The following is a 24,378-nucleotide window of genomic DNA, read 5'->3' on the forward strand; positions in this document are numbered from 1 at the left end:
TTCTTTGTGGCAAGTAGGTAAGTTACTTGCTGACCCGATTTATTCTTTCAAGGTTTGTTTTGTATTTTGGAAGGTGAAACTCTAGTAGCGTTTACAGTAGAGATAATTTTATCCTGCTACTTAGATGTGACCTTTTCCTCTGTGGATGCCCAGGGCAGGGGTGGTGGGAGGTCAGTGAAATGTCCGTATTCCAACTTGTGAAAGTTTAAATGCTTCCCAGTCCTCTGTGAGCTGTGGGCACTGTTCACCTTTCCTCCCCTTTGCTCTGCCTGTGGCATTCCAACCGACTCAGGCACAGTATTCAACAACAAACTCGGGTGCAGCATATGGCTGGTGCTCCTTTTCTGTATGGCTCTATCTTCTGTGGTGGTCTGTCCTACAAATTATAGCTCAGTCAGTTCAGTCGCTCAGTTGTGTCCGACTCTTTGTAACCCCATGAACCGCAGCACGCCAGGCCTCCCTGTCCATCACCAACTCCTGGAGTTCAATCAAACCCATGTCCATTGAGTCGGTGATGCCATCCAACCGTCTCATTCTCTGTCATCCCCTTTTCCTGCCCTCAATCTTTCCCAGCATCAGGGTCTTTTCAAATGAGTCAGCTCTTCGTATCAGGTGGCCAAAGTATTGGACTTTCAGCTTCAACATCAGTCTTACCAATGAACACCCAGGACCGATCTCCTTTAGGATGGACTGATTGGATCTCCTTGCAGTCCAAGGGACTCTCTACCTGCATGCTAAGTCCTTTCAATCATGTCCAACTCTTTGCGACCCTGTGGGCTGTAGCCCCCCAGGCTCCTCTGGCCATGGGATTCTCCAGGCAAGAATACTGGCGTGGGTTGCTGTGCCCTTCTCCAGGGGATCTCCCAGCCTAGGGGTTGAACCCATGTCTCGTATGCGTCCTGCATTGGCAGGTGGGTTCTTTACCACGAGCACCACCTGTGAAGCCTGAGCTGCTCCAAATTCCAATTATGCCCCTCAGTTCAGCAAAACCACTGTGTTCTAAATTGGTTCCAGGCAGAAAGCCAGGATGGTGTTGGTACTCCGCTGTTTTCTTTCTCTCTCTCAGCAATCAGTTAGACACTGCCTGTTGTCTAATGTTTTAAAGGTTTTTTTTTTTTTTAAAAAAAAATACATATGTTTTGTTCACTTGTTTAATTATTTACAGTGGGAAGGCAAGTCAGGTTCCAGTTACTCCATCATTGTAGAGGTTCCAAGTAATTATTTAGATTCATTTCTTCTGAAATAAAAGGCTTGTACAGTATGAAGGTGGAGAAGGCAATGGCACCCCACTCCAGTACTCTTGCCTGGAAAATCCCATGGACGGAGGAGCCTGGTAGGGTGCAGTCCATGGGGTTGCCAAGAGTCGGACACGACTGAGCGACTTCACTTTCACTTTTCATTTTCATGCATTGGAGAAGGAAATGGCAACTCACTCCAGTGTTCTTGCCTGGAGAATCCCAGGGACGGGGGAGCCTGGTGGGCTGCCATCCATGGGGTCACACAGGGTCGGACAAGACTGAAGAGACTTAGCAGCAGCAAGTATGAAGGAGTTATAGGTAAAGCACCCATTCCAGTGCCTGGCGCGTAGCAGGCTGAAATTTTATACTAGAGATTATGGCTATAATAACTTTCATTGATATCATTCAGTGGAGGCTCTATTAACCCAGGGATTTGCTGACAGCAGTGACTTTTGGTTTCTTATCTTTCTCATTTAAATTTATCCAAGGGAAGCATACGGAATTAAATAGTACACTTGTAAATTTGCATAAATACTACCAAAAGTGATACCTACTATACAGATTGCCTCTTAGAAAGTAGTAGATTGAAAAGCGATTGGAAAAGATGTAAAGCTCAGACTCTGATTTCCAGCCTTAGTCAAGTAGAAATTTCATTTCATGTTCTCTTTGCGAATGTTATTCAAGCACAATGATGATTTAAAAGTAATTGATTCTCCCCACTCAAATAAAAAAAGTAAGCAACTCAAGAAAAAAGTAATCTGGCTCAAGCCAGCAAAAGCATAAAGATTTATTAAGTAAACTATGAGTAGAGAAAGATGATATAATGTACTGAAGACTCGTCTACTAAAATAGGTTAGAAGGCATATTGCTTGGAGATTGAATGGTGAGGTGTTGAAATGTACATAAAAATATAGTACTCCTAATACAAAGAAACATAAATGAAACCCAATTTACTCCCTGTGTGCGCAGTTGCTCAGTCATGTCTGACTCTTTGTGGCCCCATGGACTGTAGCCCACCAGGCTCCTCTGCCCATGGCATTTTCCAGGCAAGAATACTGGCGCAGGGTGCCATGCCCTCCTCCAGGGCATCTTCCAGACCCAGGGATCTAACCCATGTCTCTTGTGTCTCCTGTATTGGCAGGCGGATTCTTAACCACCAGCACCACCTGGGAAGCCCATTATTTGTAATAAGTCTTCACATACTTTGCATAAGACTAATAACAAAGTGCATTCAAAAAGAGCAGTCATCTTTGAATTTCTCCTGGGTGAAATTTTCCTTGAGTGGCTCCCCCGTCAGAATCACCACATATTCCTACCCCAAGCATGCAACACTATGAAGACCTCAGCTGTAGCCAATTAAGGGATAACAATTCAAGTAGAAATGTTGGCATGTTCATGTAAAATAGGCCAGTGGAGTAATTCTAAAGGTATCTTTGTACTGTGAATTGCTCTGAGATTCTTCCTGTGCTGTGGAAATAGCTGCTGGCAATTTGGGCTCCTGACTGGCATGGAGCTTCATCATAAACTAATGTCACTGAACCCCAAGTATAGCTCTAAGAATACGGTGGTGATGGAAACCAGATTGGGATAGGTTTGGAATTCTCTCTGGGTCCTGGTTCTTTGGTTCCTGGGTCTTAGAGAGTTGATAAATGTCTCTAGAATAAGTTAATCCTATTTTCCCCTGCCATTCTCTATTCCTACCAAGTCCTTCCAAATTAGTGAGTGCTAAGAAGAGATAAATCTGAGGATCTTGGACTTTTCTCAATGATTTTAGGGCCACTTGGAGCTCCAAGAGCCAAAACATGCATTAGGGCTGCTCTGGACCTGAACCTGGCATTTATCTCCCCAGGAAAGCTCTGGATCTGAGCAGGACTGGACTGACAGCTCTAGGACTGCCCAGAACGTGGGGAATTAGAAAGGTTTGACACTGATGTTAAACTTCTGGAGCAGAGTGGGGCTTTTGAGTTTTGCTAGGCTAGCAACCTATTCCAGTGTTCTCTCATGGAGAATCCCGAGGACAGAGGGGCCTGGTGGGTTACAGACCATGGGGTCGTAAAGAGGTGGACAGGACTGATCTTTCAGTGACTAACACTTTCACTTTCAGGCTGTGGCAGTAGGGAGAAGTCAGGTCATTTCTGTAGCTATTGCTGCAAAGGTGGCAAAACTTACTTATTTCAGAATCTGCAGGATTCAGATAGCCAGGGAAAGAAAGCTATTGTTTAGTAAATACCTCAATTGAGCTTGTCTTGCTAAATGGATGGAAAGCAGTACTGATGTGTATATTTGTCAGGGCCTGTGATTTCATCCTTTTATTGTTTCTCAGCACGTTCTTGTTTATATGTCTCTTCAACTAGTCTATACCAGGTAATGCCATTTGTAATAGTTTAGTCTATGCGCTTTTCCAGTCAGAGTGATTGCCCCATTAATAGCAAGACAACCTTTGAAATAGGTTAGTAAGAGGCAATCAATTTCATGTCTTTCCTATTGACATAAATGACTATTTATTGCAGGAAACAAATTCACTTAGACACTGCTGAATTATAATCAACCTAATAGGACCTGGACGTAGTAAATGTTTCATTTGACAGATTTTACTTTAAAAATAGATGCCAGGTATGAAAAAAGTGTGAAATGAAACAGACATGAACTATTTTGGTTTGAGGTTCTGCCTCTAAAATGGTCTGTGAGTGACATATGGTGGTTTTATAAATGCAAGGTAAACCCATGGCAGATAGAAAAGCACTTTAACACTAATTAAAGAAGCCTGGAAGCAATTACCCAAATGCATACTGAGCCATTGCCTTTGAAGACTGACAAAATATTTGATTTGCTCCTTGGCTTTAGTTATGACGATAGCAGTGATCAGAGATTTTTTTTTTTTAATATCACCTTTTTCATTTATCTCAGCAAATGGAGGTATATTTAGGGAGCTTGGGATTGACATGTACACACTGCTGTGTTTAAAATGAATAACCAACAGGAACCTACTATATATATAGCACAAGGAATTCTGTGCAATGTTACCTGTCAGTCTGGATAGGAGGGGAGTTTGGGAAAGAATGGATATATGTATATGTGTGGGTGAGTCCCTTTGCTATCCACCTGAAACTGTCACAACATTGTTAATCGGCTATACTTCAATACAAAATAAAACGTTTTGTGAAAAAAGATAGCAAGAGGTTTCTAAAAAAAAAAGCTTGGCTTTTCTCATTTTCAAACCTTTTTAAGTAACTACCTCAATTTGAAGTATCCTGTGTTCAGTTTTGATGTCATCTCTTCTAGAGGTGTACTCATTTAGTGCTGACTCACAGTTTGGCCTTAAATCACACAAAGATGGCTTCACATTGGTAACTTCTAATAACAAGCTATGCTTGTAAGTTGGCCTTTTGACCACAGTGACATCAGCCCCCATTCTGGCTTGTTAGTTTAAACCAGGCTTTCTCTGAGAGGGGCAAGGATGCCCCCAGATGTTGGGAATAGCAACGTGAGGAGCCCAGGTCACGATTTTCATTATGGATGGACCCAAGCAGTGGTGAGCTCCCCTCGGGCACTGTTCCCAGGGAAGATGGGTTAAAGCCTGGGCTCCCCTGAGAGATCACAGCTGTCTTTCCTTAGGTGGGCTTGATGCTCTCCCTGAAGCGTATCCCAGGGTTTGGAAAGGAGATTGCATTTGTATTCCTGACTCAGGCGAGGCACGCAGCTGCGCCCTAGAATTATCCAGAAAATAGTCAGATGTCCAGACACGCACAGTCAAACACTTGGCTCCCCAAAAAATCATAAACTGTGAGTTTTTTGGCTTTCTGGAGCTTCAGAAAAACAAATAAGAAGATTCAGCTGATTCCATCTAAAACAAAATGATTTCTTTAATAAAATCAGGAACCCAGGTTTGTTTCTCCCATACACCATGAAAGGATTATTCAGACATGAGAATCAGCTTCAGATCACGAATTTGATAGATTAAAGGAGATTCTTTTTACTGGCACCATTTCTTTTCCTTTTTAAAGTTTCACTTGAGTGAAGGATGTCTTGTCTGGGATTCTGAGAGACTTCTGCAACTTTATGCAAACAGCCAGTTGGGCTACAACGCAGGCGAGCACGTGTGCTCCATCACATGAGTAGTGCCCAGCTCTGTGCAACCCTATGAACCGTAGCCCACCAGGCTCTTCTGTCCATGGGATTCTCCAGGCAAAAATACTGGAGTGGGTTGCCCTGCCCTCCTCCAGGGGATCTTCCCGACTCAGGGATCAAACCCACATCTCTTATGTCTCCTGCATTGGCAAGTGGGTTCTTTATTACTAGCGCCACCTGGGAAGTCCATGGAGAGCTTGAACCTAGCCATAGATCTTTGCTGAGCCAGAGAAGTGACGGGGGTCAGAGCCACTGGGGCAGCTAGCTGGCTCACTGCTGCTTTCCTTTATCTCTTTAGGGGAAGAGTGTGACATCGATATCAATGAATGTGACAGTAACCCCTGCCATCACGCCGGCACCTGCCTGGACCAGCCCAATGGTTACACCTGCCACTGCCCACATGGCTGGGTGGGAGCAAACTGTGAAATCCGTGAGTATTCCTGCAGCTCAGCCCCTGTGATTTTCCATTCCATTTTCATTCAATGAGACGAAGAGGCTGACTGTGCCCAGCCAGCCCCATGTCACTCTTAGAAGAGGCAGTGAGGCCCAGAGTGTTGCCCGGAGCCCCCTGTACCTCCCGGGTCCTGGCTGAGTATTTTTGCTCACTGCTTTATGCTGCTCCCCCTCCTTTCTGAGCCTGAATCCAGCCTTCCCACCAGGATGAGAATGCGCCGATGTCATCCTGAGTTCATGGCTGCAAGACGGCCAAAAATGTGCTTAGCAGAGAAGCATTAGAATCCGATCCAAAAAGAGAATCTTTGTGTTGAAAGCATAAATTAAAACACACACACACACACACACACACACACACACACAAAGAATGTAAATTCACTTCACGTTTGTGTCTTCAAATGTATTAGGTTCCATCAGTTTCCCGGAAAGAAGTCCAGGAAGGATGGGCGTCACACAAAACCTGAAAAGCATTTTGAGCTGCTTAGAGCGAGGTGTTCTCTGCAGATGGACTCACAGAAGTTCGACAGTGTCAGAATCAGGACTATATATGTTAATATGAAAGTCAGGTAGCTACTAGGATCAAGGTGAAATGAGAACTGCACTGGAATTGGGTTGTTATTTTGTCAGTCACTAAAAACTCAGCTTTGAATGGTGTTTTTCTTCTCATTTAAATTAGGCAAGGCAGTTGAGTTTGCATATTTCTCTGGGGCCTTCTCACCTCCTCTTCATCAGGCAAAGACAAAGAGGCAGCTATGTAGACATAGCCGTCTGTCAGTGTCCCTCCTGGGCTGGCCTGCCTGCTGCCGCTTCTCCTCCAGGTGGCAGTGTTTCAAGAACAGACCCCTCCTGGTGGTCCAGCTCGGGCTTATCTGCTAATTCTTAGTGTGTGTCTGAAGTGGAGGTGTGGTCAGTATCTGGAAACCTTTTTATCCACAAATATGGACCATATTCTTCAGCATCAACTTGACCGGTAAAGGTATTTGCGTTCCTATCTACTCTTTGTCTCTCGTCTTGGCTCAGGGCTTGAGAGAGGGGGAGATGAACTCTCTTTTTAGGACTCCCCCTTCAATCTTTTCAAATACTCATCCTCAATCTTTTAAAATACCCATATACTGAATGGTCTTAGGGATTCTTGGTCACAATAGGTGAGAAACATCCTGTTGTTGAAGAAAGGGAAGGAAAGAGATTCCAGTGGTACAAATGCTAAGGGCTATGATTCGATGCAGGATATTAAAACTAAAGTAGGTCCAGGGTGATTAAATTCTGTCTAGTGAGATCTGTTGAAGGAAAGGATCCCAGATTTGGGCCAACAGGACCTTGGTTCTTGTCCTGGCTGTGGCACTTCTTGTGTTAGTTGTGCTGAGCCTCAGAGTACTTACTCAGTACTGATAAGTACATAAGTACTTATTCAGAGTACTTGTGAAAATGGGACCCATTTTCATTCTAAAATTTGGTAATTCTGTGAAATGTCAAATTTCATGCCTCATGGCAGATCTTGGAGAAGGAAATGGCAACCCACTCCAGTACTCTTGCCTGGAAAATCCCGTGGACGGAAAAGCCTGGTAGTCTACAGTCCATGGGATGGTGAAGAGTTGGACATGACTGAGCGGCTTCACTTTCGCTTTTCACTTTCATGCATTGGAGAAGGAAATGGCAACCCACTCCAGTGTTCTTGCCTGGAGAATCCCAGGGACAGGGGAGCCTGGTGGGCTGCCGTCTATGGGGTCGCACAGAGTCGGACATGACGGAAGAGACTTAGCAGCAGCAGCAGCAGCAGCATGGCAGATCTATGTATAATTTTAAATTTCTAGTTGTGAAAATAAATATATAGGAGAGGAGAGTATGGATAAGAACTCAGAAACACAGAGGATGCCCTTGAGAAGTTTTGAAGTAAAATCGTATCATTATTTTTTTAAAAAATCTAAATTTTACTTCTTTCTGGTGATGATATTATAGGCAAAAGATATACATGGATGGAATAATCAGGATGAAAGGTGACTTCATGTTCTAGTGACATCATATTCTAGCTCTGTGACCTGGACAAATAACTATATCTCAGCCTCATCTTTCTCACTTGTGAAATGGTGATAGAAAAGTTTCTGGGAGGATTGAGATTAAGGATCCTTTGTGCCAATCTCTGCTGTGTAGCAGTAGACACTTAAATAGATGCTAGTTGTCTTTTCTCTGTCTTTCTGTGCTACTGTAGCCCTTATACCTTGAGCTAGCAAGCGAGGACTTGCCTTTGACAATCGTGTTTTTAGGTGATGTATGCCCAGGGCACAGGCCACTCTGAGTGTGTGGATGTGTTGGGCACATCCCAGTACATACTGGGTTCCCTGTTCTCCCAGAATAGCACTTTCCATTTGGTGATCTCACTTCTACTCTCCATTCAGTCAAAGGTGTTAAAAATAAATGTTATCACAGATAAGGCTCTGTCACGTCTCAGTGTTGATTGCTTCCATCCTTGACCTGACTGTAAGAATTGAGAATGAATGTGTAAGATTCATGATGACACACAGGTGGAGCTAGTGACCAGTGCCGAGATAAATGGACCTGAATCAAAAGAAGAGATCTAAGGGCCAGGAATGAAAGGAAAGTTTGGGCCATGAGTGGGCAGAGATGATATGAGGTCGCTAGTCCTCTGTGAGCCAAGGGACCCATGGTCTCTGAATTTCTTTCTAACCTGGAACATCTGTGATTTTCTGAATCAGCTGGAAACCAGGAGAAGGGTGCCTGAAAGATATAAGGTCACGTTGGTAAATCTCAACAGGAACGCTCAGAAGGAGAACAATAGTGCTGTTAGAGTTACAGACAGTCCTGCTGATTGAGAATCGGCCAGTTCTATACACTGAGTCAATCCTAAAGGAAATCAACCTTGAATATTCGTTGGAAGGACTGATGCTAAAGCTGAAGTTCCAATACTTTGGCCACTTAATACAAAGATCTGACCCATTGGAAAAGACCCTGATTCTGGGAAAGATCGAAGGCAAAAGAAGAGGGCAGCAGAGGAAGAGATGGTTGGATAGCATCACCAACTCAATGGAAATGAATTTGAGTTAACTCCAGGAGATAGTGAAGAACAGAGAAGCCTGGAGTGCTGCAGTCCATGGGGTCACAAAGAGTTGGACACGACTTAGTGACTGAACAACAACAACAATGTATATTGAGCAGTTGAATCTATTGTTAAGCCATTGAATTAATAACATTCTGCGGTTGAGAAGTAGGAGAACAGGGTATCTTGGATTTATGCATTTAGTGGAATAATGGAATAATCCAGGGTCTCCTATTGTCAAGTGTCAAGCATTGTTGTTGTGTTCAGTCATGCATAGTGCCTGGAATATAAAGATTAATGAAGTAGCCCTTGCCTTCAGGATCTCATTATCCAAGGGTCGATCCATATATGTGATGGGAGTTGCTGTATAAGACTTCGCTCAGGCAGCTCCAGGAACCCAGGCAAGGAGCAAGGTTGGATGTCTGGGGCTTCCTTGTCCCCAAATGCATGGAATTTAATAGTGGTTAAAGAAACCCATCAAATAGTGATATGAGCAGTCTTTATTGTACAGATAGATTCAGTTCTTTGGTTCTCATTTTTATAAACTGCTGCTGCTGCTGCTAAGTCGCTTCCGTCGTGTCGGACTCTGTGTGACCCCATAGACAGCAGCCCACCAGGCTCCCCCGTCCCTGGGATTCTCCAGGCAACAACACTGGAGTGGGTTGCCATTTCCTTCTCCAATGAGTGAAAGTGAAAAGTGAAAGTGAAGTCGCTCAGTCCTGTCCGACTCTTAGTGACCCCATGGACTGCCGCCTACCAGGCTCCTCCGTCCATGGGATTTTCCAGGCAAGAGTACTGGAGTGGGGTGCCATTGCCTTCTAGGATTCTTAAAAAAACAAAACTTATTTGGGATTAACATATATACACTACTATATATGGGCTTCCCTAGTTGCTGAAGAATCTACCTGCCAATGGAGGAGATGTGGGTTTGATCCCTGGGTTGGGAAGATCCCCCAGAGAAGGAAATGGCAATCGCCTCCAGTATTCTTGCCTGGGAAATCCCATGGACAGAGGAGCCTGTTCACGGTGCTATACACCTGGAACTAGCGCAACATTGTAAATCAACTATACTGCAATAAGAAAACAAAGTAAAATGAATTAGTCTTCCTCCCCATGAGTACACCCCCACTTCACTCCGCAAAGGTAACAAGCATTGCCCATTTATTCTGGATTCTTTCAGATGATTTCAGTCACTATGTAAACCCCATTTTATGGTAGCTGAGATGGTAAAGAATCTGCCTGAAATGCAGGAGACCCGGGTTCAATCCCTGGGTCAGAAAGTTCCCCTGGAGAAGGAAATGGCAACCCACTCCAGTCTTCTTGCCTGGAGAATTCCATGGACAGGGGAGCCTGGGGGCCTACAGTCCATTGGGTTACAAAGAGTCAGACATGACCGAGCAACTAATACTTTCACTTTCATACACACTGTTCAGCATCTTGCATTTATCCTTAATATATCTTGAATGTTTATCCATGCTGACTTAGTACAGATCCTCCTCAATTTTTAGCATCACACAATGTTTCTTAAATTCTCTATCATTTACTTAATAAGACCCCTGTTGATTGACAAATAACTTATTTTCAGGTTTTTGGTATTAAAAAGAATAGTAGAGTGAAAATTCTTATATATGTATTTACTTGTGTGAGAATATCAGAATATTAGGATAAATTCTCAAAAATGGAATAGTCAAATGAAGGGGTCCTTGAATTTTTCATGAGCTTTTATTTATAAATTGACTCTTTGCAAATAAAACTTCTCCTCTTGGCAGCAATGGTGTTGGGGTCTGAGGTTGATTTGCAAATCCCACTTAATCCCTAATTACTTTATTAAATACTTTGAACACCACTGACCTCTGGGGAGCAATTGTGGCTAGATGTGGTATTGCAACCATCACCATCATCCTTCTTCAGAACTCTTTTCATCTTGCAAAACAGTAACTCCCCAAACTTCCTCCCCTAGCCCCTGGCAGTCACCTACCTACCTTTCTTCTTTCTTGTTTTCTTCCTTTCTCCCTTTTTTTTTTGTTTCTTCCTTCCTTCCGTCACCTGCTTCCCACTCCAGCCTCTAGTAACTACCATTCCACTCTGGGTATGTTGTTTTTTTCCCCTTTATGTTGCGCGTGTAACTGACCTCATACAATATTTATCTTTCCGTGTCTGGTCTGTTTCACTCAGCAAAATGTCCTCCAGTTCATCTATGTGGTTGTAAATGGCAGGGGCATCTTTTCAAAGATGCAAATCTAAATCCCTCAGACCCTCCTTCCCACCATTGTTTCCATCCTTTTCACACCAAGCTACTATTACCCCAATGTTCATCGCAGCACTGTTTATAATAGCCAGGACATGGAAACAACCTAGATGTCCATCAGCAGATGAATGGATAAGAAAGCTGTGGTACATATACACAATGGAGTATTACTCAGCCATTAAAAAGAATTCATTTGAATCAGTCCTGATGAGATGAATGAAACTGGAGCCGATTATACAGAGTGAAGTAAGCCAGAAAGAAAAACACCAATACAGTATACTAACACATATATATGGAATTTAGGAAGATGGCAATGACGACCCTGTATGCAAGACAGGAAAAAAGACACAGATGTGTATAATGGACTTTTGGACTCAGAGGGAGAGGGAGAGGGTGGGATGATTTGGGAGAATGGCATTCTAACATGTATACTATCATGTAAGAATTGAACCGCCAGTCTATGTCTGACGCAGGATACAGCATGCTTGGGGCTGGTGCATGGGGATGACCCAGAGAGATGTTATGGGGAGGGAGGTGGGAGGGGGGTTCATGTTTGGGAACGCATGTAAGAATTAAAGATTTTAAAATTTAAAAAATAAAAAACTAAAAAAAAAAATACATTAACGACTAAAGACCAAAGGTCATGCTGCAGGATTGCCCCTGCACTGAGGGCACGTACCCCCTCCTCACTTGGCCACTCTCCGCTTCGCTACCTGGGGGCAAGCAGCCACCCTGTCCCCCTTCCAGTCCCTCACTCTGCTCTCCACTCCTCCCAGGTCTTTGCCTGGGTCAGCCTTCCCTTCTCTCCCCTCCATCCCCGGCTAATAGATACTCCCCCTTAGAGCCTTGCTTGCCCCACCATGAAAGCTCTCCTCATTCCCCAGTTAGATGGCACAGCTTTTGTCTCCTCCCGAGGCACTGTCGCCTTGGTCCCTCATGGCTTAGCATGCTTGCACTTCCACATCTCTGAAAAGACTAGGGGATCCATGTGCACACTCTTCTCTAAGTTTTCCCTCGCTCTTTATCCCAGGCATCCAGCGTGAGGCCTGGCACTTAGTACATGCCATTGTTGTTCAGTCCCTAAGTCGTCTCTGACTCTTTGTGACCCCATGGATTGCAGCACACCAGGCGTTCCTGTCCTTTGCCATCTCCCCGAGTTTGCTCAAACTCATGACCATTGAGTCAGTGATGCTGTTTCAGTTCAGTTCAGTTCAGTTGCTCAGTCGTGTCCGACTTTTTGTGACCCCATGAATTGCAGCACGCCAGGTTAACTATCTCATTATCTGCCTGCCCCTTCTCCTCTTGCCCTCAATCTTTCCCAGCATCAGGGTCTTTTCCAATGAGCTGGCTCTTTGAATTAGGTGGCTGAAGTATTGGCGCTTCAGCATCAGTCCATATATAGTACATAGTAGTTGCTTTCTGATACTTGTTCAGTAATGGGATCACTAGGAGGGATTCGAGCTCTGCCTTCTGTTCCCTCCCCTCCTGCCTCTTATGAAGGTTAACAAGGGTGTTCACTTTTCCCAGTCTCATTGACTACTTTGGTTGTCAAGCTAATTTTTAGCTACAGAAAACATAAAGAAACTTGAAATCCCTCCTCACAGTTATTCTAGGCAATAGATGGTTCCAAAATTCTCTAGCTATCTAAGTGATATCTACCTAAAACACACTTTTCAGTTCAGTTCAGTCTCTCAGTTGTGTCCGACTCTTTGCGACCCCATGAATTGCAGCACGCCAGGCCTCCCTGTCCATTACCAACTCCCAGAGTTCACTCAGACTCATGTCCATCGAGTCGGTGATGTCATCCAGCCATCTCATCCTCTGTTGTCCCCTTTTCCTCCTGCCCCCAATCCCTCCCAGCATCAGAGTCTTTTCCATTGAGTCAACTCTTCACATGAGGTGGCCAAAGTACTGGAGTTTCAGCTTCAGCATCATTCCTTCCAAAGAAATCCCAGGGTTGATCTCCTTCAGAATGGACAGGTTGGATCTCCTTGCAGTCCAAGGGACTCTCAAGAGTCTTCTCCAACACCACAGTTCAAAAGCATCAATTCTTCAGTGTTCAGCTTTCTTCAGAGTCCAACTCTCACATCCATACATGACTACTGGAAAAACCATAGACTTTTACTCGCTTTCAAACTTTTTAGAAGTATTATTGGGGCATAGACTTGGATTATTGTAACACTGAATGCTTTGCCTTGGGAAGAAACCGAGATCATTCTATTTTGAGATTGCACTCAAATACTGCATTTTGGACTCTTTTGTTGACTATGAGGGCTACGGCATTTCTTCTAAGGGATTTTTGCCCACAGTAGTAGATATAATGGTCATCTGAATTAAATTCACCCATTCCAGTCTATTTTAGTTCACTGTTTTCCTAAGATGTTGACATTCACTCTTACCATCTCCTTCTTGTGATTAGTCACTCAGGTTGTGTCTGACTTTGCGACCCCATGGACTGCAGCCCACCAGTGCTCCTCTGTTTGTGGGATTCGCCAGGACAGAATACTGGAGTGGGTTGCCCTTTCCTTCTCTGAGGCATCTCCTTCTTGACCACATACAATTTACCTTGATTCATGGACCTCGCATTCCAGGTTCCTATGCAGTATTGTTCTTTACAATGTCGGACTGTTGGCTCAGATGGTAAAACGTCTGCCTGCAGTGTGGGAGACCAGGGTTTGATTCCTTGGTCGGGAAGATCCCCTGGAGAAGGAAATGGCAATCCACTCCAGCACTCTTGCCTGGAAAATCCCATGGACGGAGGAGCCTGATAGGCTACAGTCCATGGGGTTACAAAGAGTTGGACACGACTGAGCGACTTCACTTCACCTTCACTTCACTTCACCAGATACATCCACAATTGAGTGTTGTTTCCACTTTGGCCCAGCCTCTTCATTCCTTCTGGAGCTATTAGTAATTGCCCTCCCCACTTCCCCAGTAGCATATTGGACACCTTCCTACCTGGGGTCTCATCTTCTGGTGTCATATCTTTTTGACTTTTCATACTGTTCATGGGTTTCTTGCGGCAGGAATACTGGAGTGGTTTGCCATTCCCTCCTCCAGTGGACCACGTTTTGTCAGAACTCTTCACTGTGACCCGTCCATCTTGGGGGACCCTGCATGGCATGGCTCATAGCTTCATTGAATTAGACAATCCTCTTCGCCATGACAAGGCTGTGATCCAGGAAGGGGTTTTAAATACAGAGGCGGACAAATTAAATAATCTGACTAGAGTCACCCAGGTAACAGACTGGTTCCAAATAGGAAAAGGAGTACATCAAGGCTGTATATTGTCACCCTGCTTATTTAACTCATATGCAGAGTACATCATGAGAAATGCTGGACTGGAAGAAACACAAGCTGGAATCAAGATTGCTGGGAGAAATATTAATCACCTCAGATATGCAGATGACACCACCCTTATGGCAGAAAGTGAAGAGGAGCTAAAGAGCCTCTTGATGAAAGTGAAAGAGGAGAGTGAAAAAGTTGGCTTAAAGCTCAACATTCAGAAAACTAAGATCATGGCATCCGGTCCCATCACTTCATGGGAAATAGATGGGGAAACAGTAGAAACAGTGTCAGACTTTATTTTTGGGCGCTCCAAAATCACTGCAAATGGTGACTGCAGCCATGAAATTAAAAGACACTTACTCCTTGGAAGAAAAGTTATGACCAACCTAGATAGTATATTCAAAAGCAGAGACATTACTTTGCTGACTAAGGTCCATCTAGTCAAGGCAATGGTTTTTCCTGTGGTCATGTATGGATGTGAGAGTTGGGCTGTGAAGAAGGCTGAGTGCCGAAGAACTGATGCTTTTGAACTGTGGTGTTGGAGAAGACTCTTGAGAGTCCCTTGGACTGCAAGGAGATCCAACCAGTCCATTCTGAAGGAGATCAACCCTGGGATTTCTTTGGAAAGAATGATGCTAAAGCTGAAACTCCAGTACTTTGGCCACCTCATGTGAAGAGTTGACTCATTGGAAAAGACTCTGATGCTGGGAGGGATTGGGGGCAGGAGAAGGGGACGACCGAGGATGAGATGGCTGGATGGCATCACGGACTCGATGGATGTGAGTCTGAGTGAGCTCTGGGAGATGGTGATGGACAGGGAGGCCTGGCGTGCTGCGATTCATGGGGTCACAAAGAGTCGGACACGACTGAGCGACTGAACTGAACTGAACTGAAGTGAAAGAAGCACAGATATAGGTTATGTATTTTAGAATTAAATTTACCAACTGATTGAGGTCTCTTTTTGGTGGAGGAAAGATGGTCAGTGGGTCAGCTTGGAGGCTGACTGTGTTTTTGCCTTAAGCAGAGGCTCTGAGTCCAGCTCCTACGTAGCTCCTACTTTAGGACCCATTGAAATCTTAAAGGCGACAGCACTTCAGGAAATAACAAATCTCAAGCAAATTGAGTTTATGCTGAAATGCAAATGCTCCCTGAGATGCAGGAGTATGACATTTTCCCTGAATAGCTTGTGTGTGTGCATTCCTGGTCATGTACCTGCCGGGGCTGGTGAGGTCATGCCGTCCAGTGTGTCCTGGTGCATGGTTCTTCCCCGAGCTCTGCAGTAGCCAACATAGTAAATGATTCCTGCCTTGGGACTCCTGGGATGTGGTGCAGTGATCTGGGAGTGGCAGCTGCAGCCACCTGCTGCTGACATATCCTCCGCCTTGCAGACCAAATGTTGGATTTATTCAGATTCAGCCTGGCTACTAACCCAATTACTGTGCAAAGCAGCCATATTCCCTTATCAGGCAAGTTTTAGATGACAGTTTAAGGTGGAAAGAGCAAAGAGAAAGGAAAGAGGGGGAGAAACAGAGATGTCAGGAGAAATCTGGGGATATTTTTTCCAAAGGTCTAAACAACTTGGAATTCAGAGTTTGGGGAAATAGAACAGATGGTCAGAAATACAAATGGTTTAGACAGCTCATCAGACCTGGGGAAGTGAGCCCAGCACATAACCCAGTACAGTTGTTTGTTTTTCTGTGACAGTGGCCCTGTGCAATTGTGTACTGGCTATGTATATGCCATCAGTGTGATGTGTAAGCTATTTTCATGAAGGTGTGCATCGAGAATTCCCGTGGCAGCCATAGCAATCAGATCTGAGCTCTCCACCAAGCTGGAGTAGAAACAGTATTGGCTGCCCTTGTGATGATGCTCAGTGAGTGTTATAGCACACTCCATGAGCCCTGGACTCCAGCCTACAACTGAGTTTTTCAGAGAATGTTGAAATACTTGGAAATCAAGTGAGTCATGTTCCTTTTCAGCCAGAACGATGACTTGTCTCTCTCTATGTGCACCAGGTATTGCCAAATGAAATGGCTGCCAGTCGGGATGGAGTCTTGGTTTCACAAAACAGCTCCTCTCTTCCATTGCGAGCATTTATTTGCAGTGACTTATGTCCTTTCTGTCTGCCTGTGTGCGAGTTGGCTCACACAGCACGGTGAATAATGCAGAAACGGGCAGTCTTCTTGTTCCACGGGCTGTGTGAGCTTGGGTAGGCAGACTCAAATGGCAAAACCAGTCTTCAGGGGCCATGGTGAAAAACTCAGGGGCCAGACGATCTGGAAACAAACTCAGAAGTCACTTCACTCGCCCCGGTCTTCTCAAGCTCTCAGGAACCACGCAGGCTCAGGGCATGAGTCAGTTTCCCTTTAGGCTTCTTGGAAAATGGTCTGCACACTCGGATCCTTGTTTGGCAGTTTACTTGTGCTCTTCTGAAGGTTGTAACTTTTCAAGGGAAAGAATAGCTGATTCTGAGACTCCAGTGTCCCTGAAAATGTCCCTGGGATGAGAGTATGGGGATTCAGAGGTCACAGATACTTTCACCTAAAAGAGAATAGTGGAAAGAGGCCTGAGGATTTCACAGGAAGTAAAGTGTAAAGTGAAGTTGCTCAGTCATGTCTGACTCTTTCCGACCCCATGGACTGTAGCCTGCCAGGCTCCTCTGTCCATGGGATTTTCCAAGCAAGAATACTGGAGGGGGTTGCCATTCACAGGAAGACAGACCTATTTTCACCCATACCTTGAATCTTATTTCCAAGCACCCAGAGTCCTAATGTGGAAATGATGGCCTGGAAAGGGTGCTGGTGGAGGTGGTAGAGTGGGTAAAGTAGAGAAGACAACCCTTTTCCCCTGGAAGTTTAGCTTCTGTTTGATCTTAACCTAGCCCCTTTTCACCTTCGTGACTTCCTTTCAAATCCTTGATCATTCCATTTGTTTGCAGGTTTGTAAACAGGACATAATTTGACACTCTTTATCTGTGCCAGACACAGAAACTATGCCCCATCCATCTACTTTTTTCTTGCCCGTCCAGGTTGGTGTTTTTTGAATGGGCACAGGGCAGTGCTCAGTAATCTTCAACTCAGAGTGTGCCTTGAGGACACCATCCTCCTCCTCTGTATCCTTCCTTTTTCCGCCACCACCGGACCACCACCACCCATCATGTGCCTGGAAGTGGACTTTCTTTTCTTTACATGTTTTCTAACTTATTCTCCCAACATGTCCATAGGGTATATGTTATAATTATTGTCTTATAAATGAAGAAACTGATGCTCAGGGAGGTCAAGCCAGTGTTGCAGCTGGAGACTGTCCCTGGTGGTCCAGTGGTTAAGAATCCACATTCCAATGCCAGAGACATGGGTTCGATTCCTAGTCTGTGAAGCTGTCACATGCCTCGGAGCAATTAGTAAGGCCATGAGCCACAACTACCAAGCTCCAGCTCTAGGGCCTACATGTCACAAACTATTGAAGTGCGCACACTGTGGGATGCAGAGCCCCTCCTCTGCAGCAAGAGAAGCCACTGCAATGAAAAGCCCTCCAATGAGAAGCCCTCGCATGGCACCTAGAGGGCAGTCCCTGTTATTGGACCTAGAGAAAGCCCACATGCAGCAATGAAGACCCAGGGCAACCAAAAATAATAAATATGGAAAAATTTTTTAAGAATACTGCAACTGCGATGAAAGCAAGGTTGGTGTGATCCCAAAGCTCACACGCCTTCCATCAGTTATGCTGGAAGATAATCTCATGGGTGTTTTCTTCAAATGACTTATCACTTATTTTTTATTATAAAGAGACTATTTTTTTTTAAGCTGAAGAAGACTGAGACATATAAAGGAGGTAAAAATCACATGTAATCATGCTTTTCAGAGATCACTGTTGTTAGCACCCTGCTGTGTGAGGCAGAGGCTGAGAAGTTGGACCTGGAGTTACAGTCAACACTCTCACCCAGGAAGTGGTGTCAGTTTCTAAGCTTTTGTCTATAGAAATGGGAAAAAAAGAATGATATATTTTCTGGTGGTTGTGCTGATCAAATGAGATGTTTTCAAAAAGCTTAGAGTAGTAAGGAAACAGCATAGGTTCATCACTATCATTGCTCCATCCTGAGCTTTTCAGTATATAGATAGACTTTGGGAGCTCGTCTGAAACTTCCCTCGTCACTCAGATGGTAAAGTGTCTGCCTATAATATGGGAGACCTTGGTTCAATCCCTGGATCGGGAAGATCTCCTGGAGAAGGAAATGGCGACCCACTCTAGTATTCTTGCCTGGAAAATCCCATGGACAGAGGAGCCTGGTAGGCTACAGCCCATGGGGTTGCAAAGAGTCGGACATGACTGAGCGACTTCACTTTTGGAAGCTCATATGTGATTGTAGTACCACTAGGTTCTGTTTGGTAATCTTTTTTTATTCTTTTGCTACTTGATCAGTAGCTCTCCATCTCACTAGGCCTTCTCTGGTGGCTCAGCAGTAAAGAATCCATCTGCAATGCAGGAGACACAGTTTTGATCCCTGAGTCAGGAAGATCCCTTGGAGAAGGAAATGGCAACCCTCTCCAGTATTCTTGTCTGGGAAATCCCCTGGTCAAAGGAGGCTGATGGGCTATAGTCCATGGAGTCACAAAGAGTGAGACACAACTTAGTGACTAAACAACAATAAAATCATCTCACTAAGAGTTGAATATTTAGGTTGTTTCCTATTTTTCCATGTTTATGAATTGTGTTGTCTGTTGGTGAGGTAGAGAGAGTATGGGGTTGAGGAACTCTAGCTATATCTGTAATTTTTTTAATTATGAAGTATGATAACACATTTACAGGAGAGTTGAAAAATACAGGACAAGGTTATATACAGCTCCGCTATATATTACAGTTATTTTTTTAATAGATAAATTAAGATTTTTCGTTGGAGTTTCAATATCAAACTCTCAAAATTAATAGAATGACTCTACAGAGAAGTAGAAGGATATATTAAACCTGCAAAGCGCTGTGAACCAATTCAACATAATTAAGATTTATACAGTTTTCACACAGCAGTAGGGTACAAATTCTATTCAGGTTCCCATAGACTGTAAGCTGCATGTGTGCGTGTGTGTGAAGTCAACTTCAGTCGTGTCCGACTCTTTGGGACCCTATGGACTGTAGCCTGCCAGGATCCTCTGTCCATGGGATTCTCCAGGCAAGGATACTGGAGTGGGTTGCTATTTCTTCCTCCAGGGGATCTTTCCAACCCAGAGATCAAACCTGGGTCTATTACATCTCCTCCATTGGCAGGCAGGTTCTTTACCACTAGCACCACCTGGGAAGCCCTAGACTATAAACTAGCCTAAAGCATATCCAGGGATAACAGCAGGTGCAGAAATTTCATGGTCTAAAGGTACTGAAATCATCCAGAGTCTGTTCTCTTATCACTGTGGAATTATGTCAGAAATCAGCATCAAAAGATATTTGAAAATAACCCACATATTTTTAAGTGCAGTGTGATGTAGAGATCTTCAACTTAGCCATTGAAAGCCTCAATAAAGTTAGACTGAAAAAAACACAGAGGGTGATTGCAGAGAAGAAAGCATTTAAATGAAAAAAATTAGTATCAAAATGAGAAATCGATATTAAAGATGCTTTAAATAGAATCCCATGTATTTGTAAGTTAAATGTCCACTTTTATATGTTGGGTGTATCTAAGAACATCACAAGGAAAATTAGAAAATATTGGTAATAGAGTAAAAATGAAAAGAGAATTTACCTGAATTTGTTGCATGCAGCTGAAGTTGCTCAGTGGAATTAAATGCAATGTGGAGAATTGAATAAGAGATGAAAACAAATAATAGACACTAGCATAAATTTTGTGAAATTTGAACAAAATCTATATATTAATTAATAATATGTATCATTTGTTAATTTCCTGTTTTTTTTTTTTACATCATGATTTTTTTTATATTCTCAGAATTGGATTAGAAGTTTCAAGCCTCATTCAACAATTGTTTTAAATCACTAAGATAATTTTTTTAGCATTTCAGCAGTTACACTAGATTTTATTTGTAACATTTCATTTCTTTTAAAAAAACCATAAACATTTAAAGCAAAGAAGGTAATATATGAATATATGTTAACTTTGAGCAGGGAATACATCTGGGTCTGCACTTATTTTCTGAACTTATTTTCTAAATGTGTGATAGTTGATAATCTAACATTTGAAAATTGTGCTTCTGAGATGAACATCTTTGTATACAGGGCTTTATACATTTTTTAGGACCATTTTCTCAGCAAAAATTCTGAAAATTGGAATTTCTGGGTCAAAGGGTACTCTATGTAGTCCATACAGGGGTTGTGTATCAGTTCACTGGAGAAGGAAATGGCAACCCACTCCAGTGTTCTTGCCTGGAGAATCCCAGGGATGGGGGAGCCTGGTGGGCTGCCATCTATGGGGTCGCACAGAGTCAGACACGACTGAAGTGACTTAGTAGTAGTAGTAGTATCAGTTCACACAGTCCCTATTTCTACACGCTTGTCTACTGTGGTTATCAAAATTTTAAAATAATATTTGGGAACTGATGTAGGACTTGCATAGTTAAAAAAAATTATGAAGCCAAGCAGTTTTCTACTTATATTTCCTTGATGAATTCCTTTTTATATTCTTTACCCATTTTTCTATGGCATGTTCCTGATTTTTCTTAATGATTTGTAAGAGGTCTTTATATATTAAGGATATTAATATATATCCTGTAGCCCACCAGGCTCCTCTGTCCACGGGGTTTCCCAGGCAAGAATACTGGAGTGGGTTGCCATCTGGATTACCCATAGAAAATAATCCTTTGCAGTTTGGACAGCTCTTATCGTTTATGTTCCTGGTGTGAGGACAGGGAAGTCCTTCCCCTTCAAAAGGCCCCAGCTGATACCCAGGCATTTGCGTGTTCTCACCTTCAGACCTCCAGTGGAAGTCTGGACATATGGCGGAGAGTCTAACCAACATGCCTCGGCACTCCCTCTACATCATCATCGGCGCCCTCTGTGTCGCCTTCATCCTGATGCTCATCATCTTGATTGTGGGGATCTGCCGCATCAGCCGCATTGAGTACCAGGGCTCGGCCCGGCCAGCTTACGAGGAGTTCTACAACTGCCGCAGCATCGACAGCGAGTTCAGCAACGCCATCGCCTCCATCCGGCATGCCAGGTGAGTGGCGGGAGTCAGCGTGCTAGGTACCAGGGTTATATTATGGACAGGACTTCACATCTACAAGGGGGATTTCAAAGACTTTACATCTGCAAAGGGGATTTCAAAGAATAAAGCATAGATTCAAGGTAGTACTGGGGGACCAGATAACGAGACTGCTTTATAAACAAACCCCTCTAATTTGCTGCCAACTTTCTATTTTCATTGAATACATTCATTCGTTTAATTTGTGTTTATCTCTGCTATAAACATTTGACTCTTCATCACTGTGTATGAAACAGGTTTTGATGATTTCTTTTTGAAATGTGTTTAGCTGTGTTGTTCTTCAGTGTGACTATAAATGATCACATGGGATTTAAGGGCTTAGTTAAAGAAAGTCACAAAGCAGTCACTCTGTTGTTAGAGTTCTTATTGTATAAAATAGTGTCTGGGGGAAAGATTCCTGGAGAGACAGGAGTTAGTGTGGTATAGAAATAACCTGAGTCAGGGTGTCAGACATCTGACATTAAGCCCAGCTGCTCCATTACTTGATTATAGTTTAGGTAGATGATTCAACCTTCCACAAATACAGTTCCTTCAACTGTAGGAAGGGAGAACTACCTCCTTAAAGAGTTATGACAATCAAATTATAAATAGTAAAGGATTGTATAAACAGATAATGCTGTATTTACGTCTCCAATGTATTACAACATGTGAAAAAATCAACTAATCTAATTTTGTTGATTTTGGTCAGGAATATTTATATGAAAATGATAGTGATATTGAATGTTAAAACACCATCTTTTCCTTTAATTGGTAGAACAATCTAAAGGACCTGATTCAGAAAGTCAATGTGCTATAGCAAAAAGAGGGCTGAGTTTGGTGTCTTATGATTGGACCTCCAGGGAACTATTACCTGTATAATCTTTATTGGGATGCTGTGACCAATATTGTTCGAGGAACAAGCAGATCCAAATTCTGTCTGAATGGAATGGAAGCTCAGAGGGTCAGAAGGTTCAGTTCAGTGCAGTTTAGTCGCTCAGTCATGTCTGACTCTTTGCGACCCCATGGACTGCAGCACACCAGGCCTCTCTGTCCATCACCAACTCCCGGAGTCAGAAAGTTAGCCTTCTTCAAAAGGAAACCTCCAAACCCAGGGCTCAGATCTTAGGATGAGTCCAGTGGAAACAAAAACCAGAACTTGGGTTCTAGAGAAAGAGCCAGTGGAAGAGAGAAGTTGGGGGACTTAGGGCATCTGTCCCAAAGTCAAAGGAAACTTCTCTATAGGAGTAGCACTGTCCCCATTGCTGTAACTTTGAGAGAGAAAGCAGGATTCAGCCCTCTTCCACATCAGGCTCCACAGATCAGCCTTTGTCATGGACCCCATTTTAGAATCACCTCAGCAACACAGCTTCCGGGAAACCCTGAGATGAATCCTTGCAAATCTCTTCTAGTTTAGTTAATCTTTCCTCTTGCTCAAAGGGCAATGTGATTTATTACTGTACGTCCAGTGGGTCCTGGCATGTGGTAGACCTCACTAAAATGTAAGATCTGAAATGAATGGATGATTCTCAGTGAGCAATTGGCACAGGATGTCTTGATCTGCCTGAGAAATAGATTCATCCCAGGGCACCAGCTTAGTCAGTGGTGCCAGCTTGCAGGAGTATTTGGAGTATCTTGAAATTATTGTATGAGCAGTGAAAATGTAAAAAGAAGAGGCTATGGTTGCTGTGCTCAGTCTCTCAGTCTTACCCAACTCTTTGTGGCCCCATGGACTGTAGTCTGCCAGGCTCCTCTGTCCTTGGAATTTTCCAGGCAAGAATCCTGGAGTGGGTAGCCGTTTCATCTCCAGGGGATCCTTCTGACCCAGGGATTGAACACACATCTCTTGTGTCTCCTGCGTCGGCAGGTGTATTCTTTACCATTTGGGAAGACCTAAAAGTAGAGACTAGGCAAAATCTTTTGTGACTCAGAATTCTTCCCAGAAGGGCTTAGTTCACCCAGAAAGAACAGAATCCATGGTTCTATATGGGGATATATTGGGAGACCCAAGGAAATCAGATTCCCTCCCCAACCCCTCCCCTGAAAGGAATCTCTGGCTAAGGTCCTTTTGCATCCAGGAGGAAGAGTATTCTATCTCAGCCCTGGAATAAGTTAAGATAGATTCTTCTGGGCTTCCTGCTTGTGCAGCCCACTGGGAAGATATTTAACTGAATACCCTTGGAAGGAAAGGAGAAACTTGAAAGCGTTTACAAACCTGGTTCTTATTTGGTACTGATTTTTATCAAAAATAATTACTGCAGAATTCCTAACCAGCAAACTCCTGGATGCAGCAGTGACTGCAGATAAAATCTTTGATGTTATTACAATGCCTTCCCACATATATCTGAGAACATTCCCGTCTAAACATTTCTTTAGCTATGACCTAGAGTTTCCACAGCCTGGTTCTCCAGAGGCTGTACCTGGGTCTCTGGCAGGTTGGCGCTTTTTCTCCCTTTTCCTGGAAACCCTGGAAAGGCAATGACAAAAACAGAGTCCTTTTGGTATTCCGCACTTCTAGTTTTGAGCAACAGCTTATGGCTAACATGTCTATTTCATGGCCTGTCTCCCTGCCACTGTGCTGGAGGTGACATTGGCTCGGAATGGCTGCAGCTCAGAAGCTGCACAGGATGAACACTGTCTGGGTCATTGGTGACGTTCCCCTTTTCCCCAGGAAGTGGCCGGTGACTCTGACCTCAGCAGTCCGTCTGCTGGTACTGATGATGGGCTGAAAAGCAGTGCCCCCCTACTCCGCCCTGCCCTAGGACTCATCTACTCCTCAGCTGCTTCGCTCATA

General features: G+C 43.8%; 1 protein-coding gene across 1 annotated transcript in view; it reads left to right on the plus strand.

Annotated features, from left to right (window-relative positions):
- Positions 1-24,378, plus strand: part of DNER (delta/notch like EGF repeat containing) — a 382,962-nt gene that overhangs the window by 353,146 nt on the left and 5,438 nt on the right. Inside the window, exons 11-12 of the mRNA XM_018058657.1 lie at positions 5,665-5,796; positions 21,317-21,563. Coding sequence (XP_017914146.1) covers positions 5,665-5,796; positions 21,317-21,563 — 379 coding nt within the window. The remainder of the gene's footprint in view (positions 1-5,664; positions 5,797-21,316; positions 21,564-24,378) is intronic.

The sequence above is a fragment of the Capra hircus genome, chromosome 2, assembly GCF_001704415.2.
Source record: "Capra hircus breed San Clemente chromosome 2, ASM170441v1, whole genome shotgun sequence".
In the NCBI taxonomy this organism is placed as follows: Eukaryota; Metazoa; Chordata; class Mammalia; order Artiodactyla; family Bovidae; genus Capra; species Capra hircus.